This window comes from Sinocyclocheilus grahami, unplaced genomic scaffold (assembly GCF_001515645.1).
Source record: "Sinocyclocheilus grahami isolate Dianchi unplaced genomic scaffold, SAMN03320097.WGS_v1.1 scaffold323.1, whole genome shotgun sequence".
NCBI classification, from domain to species: Eukaryota; Metazoa; Chordata; class Actinopteri; order Cypriniformes; family Cyprinidae; genus Sinocyclocheilus; species Sinocyclocheilus grahami.
In genome coordinates, this window is record NW_015505502.1 from 211,899 (window position 1) to 220,035 (window position 8,137).

Genomic DNA, 8,137 nt, shown 5'->3' on the forward strand with positions numbered 1-8,137 from the left:
TAATGTCACAATGCAAATTGTGAGTTGTCTTTAAAAAAAGGCTTGATTTTCTTCAAAATATAATATTTGATTTAGGGATGAAATGTGACTTGGAAGTGTTTTCAAGAGATTTACCAGATTACTGCTGCACAGGGTCCAACAAGGGTTTAGAAAAAAAAGAAAAGAAAGAAGGGCAACTTGTTCTACTAAAAAAATTAGTTAACAAATAAAACCAAAATAAGAAAGAAACACACAGGTTTCTTCTCTCTATATATAAAAGTGCCAAGTTGTATAGCTCTACAAACAATATCACATATAGATAAGATACAACCAAGACAAACTATCACAAATAACCAGCCCAACCCATTATCCCCTCCCACTCCCCGGCCCCTCGCCTTACCCCGTCCCCTCACTTCAACAGCTTATGTCCATCAACATTCCAGTAGTTCTGACACCTGAAGGGACTCCTGACAGGAAACAATGAAAAGAGAGCTTCATCATTCAGCTGTAAGATCACAATTCTCCGAATCACGAATCTGATCTTTAGATTTGGCTGTCCACACTGTCATTAGTAAAAATGTGATTTCTTGTGGTCTTATATTTCACACTACAAAAAAAAAAGCCAAAACATCTGTATTTTGCCTGTTAAACAAAGCCAAAGTGACTCTTATGGGCCCCCAAACCATTCAACTGAGCATAACTCTACGAGAAAACAAGAGGGAAAAAATACACAAAAATAAAGATAGAATGAGATGTTTGTCTTTCTTTCTGTATCATCATCGTCTGTGCTTTTTTAATTACCACTTGTTGCAACAACAGATTTTCTTTCGTCTGATTTTCCCTCTACTCATCTCTCTGCTGTGCTTCGTACACAGTCCAGCGTCTCCTCTGTCTCAGGGAAGTGAACGTCCCTCCTCGGCCTCTCGCCCGGCCTGGTTTCGTAGGCAGAGGAGCTTTGGTTCAGCATTAAGTGTTCACACAAGCACATGTGTCAAAAGTTATCGCTCCTAAAATAATTTCTCTCTTTTCCAACGGAAAAAGTTAGGAATGCAGGAAAAATATTGTTAAAAACAAACAAACAAAAACAACACCCCAGTTGTCCTAATCCCAAAAACGTTCATTTGACTTCACGACTACCTTCAACTTGTGCCTGAACATCAACGAAATATCACGCTTACACAAATGATGCTCAACCTACCATACCTCTGATTCACAAAAATATTCTGGAAGAGTCCTCTCCAATTTAACAATCACACTCCGTAATGGTTCGGTTACATAGGTGCGGCTTCCATCTCCTGGTGAGACTTTCGGGTGTCGACGTGTGATATATTTTTTCGATTTGTTTGGAGTGACTTATGTGAATAGTATAATTGTTATTCGGTATCAGGGTCTCTTCTCTGACCACTTGGTTTGGTGGCTTTGTCCATCTCTACAGTTTTTTTAGAGGTGTCCATGTGCGCAAAGGTTTGGCAGCTGAACACGGGCTCAGTCTCTCTCTTTCTCATTCACTCACTCTCTCTCTCTCTCCTGTGTCTCACGCGGTCTGGTAAAAGTTGTCAGCTTGCAGGTTGCTGTGTTTCTGCATGCTGTAGTAACCGCTGTATCTTGAGTCAGGATCTGCAATGCGTAGCATGCGTTGGGAGCTGTCCACCTGGACCTCCGTCCCCTTCTGGCAGTCCACATACACCAGCTGGTTATTGAGACATGTGGACTATACAGGACAAAAAAAAACACAGTGAGTCTTGGACCATGGAGAGAATTTTCTCACACTTATGCAGCAAAATGCTGGAATACACTACACTACTTTTGCCTAGATTTTTGTTCCGATTTGCAATCTTGTGGAGTCAATGCTGGGTGACAGATTTATACAGAAAATCACATAGTTTATCAAGGGCACAGACATTTTTTCATTTGTCATGCATTTCCTGCTAACGAGGAGCATGTTTCCGTGCAAATTTGTTGTGTTTGGACCAACTTGAAGGTCTGGTAGTGTGTGATCATCAATAACTAAAAATGTGATTGTATCCATGTAGTAATCTGTGACATATAGGTAGGCACCTTATTGTGAGTGCGGTAACAAGGCACAGGGATCCACTGCTTACGCTGGTTGACCAACAGCAGGGCGGCGATAGTGAGCATCACCATTAGGATGGGCAGTGCCACCCAGGCCCAGTGCAGACCAGCATCCTCACTGGGTAGTGGTGCCTTGCCGTCTAGGTAGGGCATCTGCAGACTTCCGAAGTCACCTGGAACAACCCACAACACACCCGTTGGCACATTTTGCACCTGACAGCAGTGACTCATTGAGCAACGACTCACTGGGGCGATGTAGAACAATTCAGAATTGAAACTGAAATGCAAGTACGGCTTGATTGTAAAAGCAGGTAATGTCAGACATCCATGTCAGCAATTAAGGCAAATGCCAGAGTCTTGACAGACAGACACCCACTCACATCAGCCTTAACAAAAGCAAAACGTGGAAAATCAAGAAGAAATTACAGATTGCTAACAGAGAAAATCAAAAAGAAACAAACAGCCAGCTTTGTGAAACTCTGAGTGAAGTTCGATTAAAATTACTTCAGAAGTTACAGAATTATCTTGCTAAGCACATGAAATTGCTCAACGCAATGAAATCAGGAGACATCCTAGTTAGCTATAGACAGGCTAACAGCTAAACTTAAAGGTGGGGTGTGAGAGAATTCTGATAGCCAATGTTGACATTTGAAATCACCAAAACAAACACGCCACTACCAACTGTAGTACCTACTAGAGCGTATGCAATTTCGGATGCAGCTTAGTTGTCCTGAACCAGAATACTGACTGTAGAAGAAGACAGTTTATGCTAAATCTCGTTATAGCACCCCTTGTGCCAACGCTAAGCATGCGATACATATTCACACGGCATTATGAATTGGACTTTTTGACCACTTCATTTAAAGAATCGGCTCATAAGAGTCATCTGTTTATGAATCAGACTACACTGGTTGTGCTGTATCTTTTTTGTGCATCAAGCTAAGACAAGACAACAAAGACTTGCTGTCTATATATCGTCTCGTACTCTTGTACAAACCTCTGAACTGTGGAATAATATCGTTTTCGCTGTGAGTCGGCCAGGCTGGTTGATGTCTCTGCTTGTCTCCTCGTTGGTCCGTCTTCTCGATGGGCACGTTTGTGGGAGCGTAACTCTCTGTAATTAAAACATCAGAGACATGGGGACACAAAGAAAGAAAGAAAGAAAGAAAGAGAGAAGAAGAGTGTGTTACAGAAAAACACACACCAAAACATATAATACAAATTGTAACTACATTAAAAGGAGTTAAGAAGTGCTCACTCAGAACAAACAAGATTTAGGTCAGCATGAAGTTGTGGGCCGCAGGCTAATTAAAAGCTCATCTTCAGAGCTGTCTTTGAGTGGGAAAGCACCAAAGGGTGAGTGATTACCCAGAGTGCACACGACACCACTCTCAACCCCCTCATTGATCCAGAGCCAAGTGACACAGCAATAAAGAGGGCCATGATCAATGACATTATCTCCCAAATGCAAAGAGAGCCAATTTAGCCTCTGTCCTGCTTCGACTTAATCAATCCTTTTAAATGATTCATCTCAACAAGTCCGTATTTAGACGAAAGACCCATTCAATTAGAGAGAAGCTTCTAAGTAAACACTGCTTTATGAGAGCCAGACAGAGAGAGAGACAACGAGATTAAGAGAGAGTGTGAAAAAGAGAGAGAGACGTGTGACAGAACTACAGAGAGCAAAACTGCAGGGTACTTGGATCAGTGATACTGCCATTTATTCTAGTCACTGTGAAGTAGGTTATAGCTATGTTTCCATCTACTTTAATTTATGTGGGGAAAAATGCAAACCAGTTTGCAAATGAAGCAGAATTTAACTCCAGAAATGTGCAGTATTTTAGAATTAAATAGAATATTAAATGGGAAACAGTAGGACACGGTTTGATTTTATCCATCAGGATTTAACTGGGTAGTGAAAAGGGCTTTTATTGGTTAAGCTTATTTTCCCCACCCCGTGGCCTTGATTACGTCAGCAGAGAAGTAAAATAGTTTTAGAGCCAAAGTAATTTCTCTGCTTCATTTGCTTTTTACATTTTACAAAAACAAAACCATTTTATTTCATTTTGACTTGTTTCTAATAATTATAATTATATATTTTACTACAAATATAGTACAGTTTTTAATTATTATAAATATATTATCTCATAATAATTCTAATATTATTTAACTAGTAATACTAATTATTATTACTAATTTGACAGATTCCTATTTTTAAGACATCAGTGTTATTTAGATACTATTATATTATTTATTAATATTTTAAATTAGTTTTATTAATTGTCAAGGCAAAATTCTAATTTTCATTTAAGTTTTTCATGTAATATTTATATTTTATTATTATTATTATTATTATTTTTAGCTCATTTGGACATTTGAAGTTCAGTGTCCGCTTAAAATTGCAGTCCAACACAAATAAAGATCCAAAACGTATTTGGATTTCTTTTAAAGAAAGACATCACATACAATTTTCAAATGGCAAAATATTTCACAAAAAAGCTATCTATTTCACTAAAACACATTTGTTAGCAAAAGAAAATTAGTTCTGAGAAAGGTTGTGCATTGTTTGTGATGCCACCTGGGTAAATATTGTATCTATGTAATGAAACATTTAATGCTCTAAGTGCTTTTGGGAGCCTCTGTATAGCATATCTACGATGTATTTACCACGCATATTTACTGTCCGTCATTCTGTTCCACTCTGATCATCTGATCTAATCTCTATCTGAACCTGCAGCACATAAATCCTGACCTGGACACATGGGGCAGCAGCTGCCCTCCACGGTGACCGGCTGATGGCAGGGTAAGACAGGACAGCTGACAGTCGAGCAGAGGGTCTGGCCTTGCAGGCAGTAGCAGTGAGTGCAGCTGTCAATGTCCCATCGCTCCTCGTCCATGTACGTCTTCCCGTTGAAATGACACACGGCCCTCGGCGTGGCATCTGGTGAAGAGGTGGGAGAAACATCTCAGTCATAGTCGCGTCATTAACACCCACATATGATCAGAAGGCAACTAAACTTGGCTGTCTGATCTGGGGCAATATGATCTTCAACTGTGCACAGATTTACATACCTAGACAGTATGGGCAACACTGGCCCTTCCTGAGCACAGGCCGTGCGCAGTTGACTGGTGGGCAGGACTCAGAGAAGCAGCTGATGGCTCCGTCTAGACACACACAACTGGAGCAGATGTTGGGCTTCCAGGACTCAGCAGCCAAGAAGATATCACCATCCTCATTCCTGCAGTAGCTGGACATGCTGTTGTTACTGGTCGTCTGAGGGATGACTGGATCATCTGAAGAGAGAGATACATATAAACAGATTTATTTACTATGCAGTCCTTAAACATAATGTGAAATATCCTAGAGCAGAACTTTATTTTGTTCTTTTGGGAATTGGCTACAAAAAGTCAGCGTTCAGTACCAAAATGGAGCTGGACTTGAATATGAGTTTGCTAAAGTATTGGTCTTTTCTTTTCGTTCAAAGTTTTAATCATAGTTAAACAGAAATTTGGCTATTTTGATTATCCAACAGTCCACACAGCTTAGGTGCAGTGTTATTATTATTATTTATATACTATTTTAGTATTTATTAATATTATGAATTAGCTTTTATTTTTATATTTTCAGATTTCATTTTAATTTTAGCTTTTTATTGGTTAAGCTTATTTTCCCCACCCCGTGGCCTTGATTACGTCAGCAGAGAAGTAAAATAGTTTTAGAGCCAAAGTAATTTCTCTGCTTCATTTGCTTTTTACATTTTACAAAAACAAAACCATTTTATTTCATTTTGACTTGTTTCTAATAATTATAATTATATATTTTACTACAAATATAGTACAGTTTTTAATTATTATAAATATATTATCTCATAATAATTCTAATATTATTTAACTAGTAATACTAATTATTATTACTAATTTGACAGATTCCTATTTTTAAGACATCAGTGTTATTTAGATACTATTATATTATTTATTAATATTTTAAATTAGTTTTATTAATTGTCAAGGCAAAATTCTAATTTTCATTTAAGTTTTTCATGTAATATTTATATTTTATTATTATTATTATTATTATTTTTAGCTCATTTGGACATTTGAAGTTCAGTGTCCGCTTAAAATTGCAGTCCAACACAAATAAAGATCCAAAACGTATTTGGATTTCTTTTAAAGAAAGACATCACATACAATTTTCAAATGGCAAAATATTTCACAAAAAAGCTATCTATTTCACTAAAACACATTTGTTAGCAAAAGAAAATTAGTTCTGAGAAAGGTTGTGCATTGTTTGTGATGCCACCTGGGTAAATATTGTATCTATGTAATGAAACATTTAATGCTCTAAGTGCTTTTGGGAGCCTCTGTATAGCATATCTACGATGTATTTACCACGCATATTTACTGTCCGTCATTCTGTTCCACTCTGATCATCTGATCTAATCTCTATCTGAACCTGCAGCACATAAATCCTGACCTGGACACATGGGGCAGCAGCTGCCCTCCACGGTGACCGGCTGATGGCAGGGTAAGACAGGACAGCTGACAGTCGAGCAGAGGGTCTGGCCTTGCAGGCAGTAGCAGTGAGTGCAGCTGTCAATGTCCCATCGCTCCTCGTCCATGTAAGTCTTCCCGTTGAAATGACACACGGCCCTCGGCGTGGCATCTGGTGAAGAGGTGGGAGAAACATCTCAGTCATAGTCGCGTCATTAACACCCACATATGATCAGAAGGCAACTAAACTTGGCTGTCTGATCTGGGGCAATATGATCTTCAACTGTGCACAGATTTACATACCTAGACAGTATGGGCAACACTGGCCCTTTCTGAGCATGGGCCGGGCGCAGTTGACCGGTGGGCAGGACTCAGAGAAGCAGCTGATGGCTCCGTCTAGACACACACAACTGGAGCAGATGTTGGGCTTCCAGGACTCAGCAGCCAAGAAGATATCACCATCCTCATTCCTGCAGTAGCTGGACATGCTGTTGTTACTGGTCGTCTGAGGGATGACTGGATCATCTGAAGAGAGAGATACATATAAACAGATTTATTTACTATGCAGTCCTTAAACATAATGTGAAATATCCTAGAGCAGAACTTTATTTTGTTCTTTTGGGAATTGGCTACAAAAAGTCAGCGTTCAGTACCAAAATGGAGCTGGACTTGAATATGAGTTTGCTAAAGTATTGGTCTTTTCTTTTCGTTCAAAGTTTTAATCATAGTTAAACAGAAATTTGGCTATTTTGATTATCCAACAGTCCACACAGCTTAGGTGCAGTGTTATTATTATTATTTATATACTATTTTAGTATTTATTAATATTATGAATTAGCTTTTATTTTTATATTTTCAGATTTCATTTTAATTTTAGCTTAGATTTTATCAATTTTTTGCACCTTTGTCATTTTTATTCGTTTTTTACATTTCTGTTTAGCTATATATATATATATATATATATATATATATATATATATATATATATATACAGTATATATATATTTATATTTCAGTTCGATGAGCTCTGATCTGCACAGAGATGTGAACAAATGAATTAACAATACAACACATCAACTGACTTTCTGCCTTCACAGTGGCAGTATCAAGATGGTCAGGTGGTACTTTGAATGAACCAGTACATCCTGAATGATTAACATGTTAATCCAGGGTACATTTTTTTTAAATGAACATTTTAATGACTATTGAATAAAAATGTATTATCAAAACAAACCGAATATGTTAAAAAGCAAACAGAATGTGGTAAAATTTTGCTGAAGTGATTGTTTTGAACAAGCATTATCTAATAATAATGAGGGAATATACCTCATACATTATACATACATTTGATTTTTAAACAAAAATTATTTTTATGATTTATTTTTATTCACTTTATTTTGATGGTCCCTTTTGAACATTCTGTTGACAATAAATAATGTTGCACCTACATGTCTACTAACTCTCATCAGAGTTTTAGTACATAGACTGTTTGCTTAATATCTGTTAACTCTTTATTGTCATGGTCTCCCAACAGACATTCTATTGACTATAAGGCTGGCCGCACACTAGACGATTTTCAAATCTTAAACGATTT

At 37.7% G+C, this 8,137-nt stretch overlaps 1 protein-coding gene across 1 annotated transcript in view; it reads right to left on the bottom strand.

Moving 5' to 3' along the window:
- Nucleotides 1–790: 790 nt before the first annotated feature.
- Nucleotides 791–8,137, bottom strand: part of LOC107602268 (cysteine-rich motor neuron 1 protein-like) — a 134,447-nt gene continuing 127,100 nt past the window's right edge. Inside the window, exons 12-16 of the mRNA XM_016294728.1 lie at nt 6,847–7,068; nt 6,527–6,715; nt 3,050–3,166; nt 2,038–2,225; nt 791–1,690 (exon numbers count right to left, since the gene is read on the bottom strand). Of these exons, the coding sequence (XP_016150214.1) occupies nt 1,514–1,690; nt 2,038–2,225; nt 3,050–3,166; nt 6,527–6,715; nt 6,847–7,068 (893 nt within the window). The 3' untranslated portion in view covers nt 791–1,513. The remainder of the gene's footprint in view (nt 1,691–2,037; nt 2,226–3,049; nt 3,167–6,526; nt 6,716–6,846; nt 7,069–8,137) is intronic.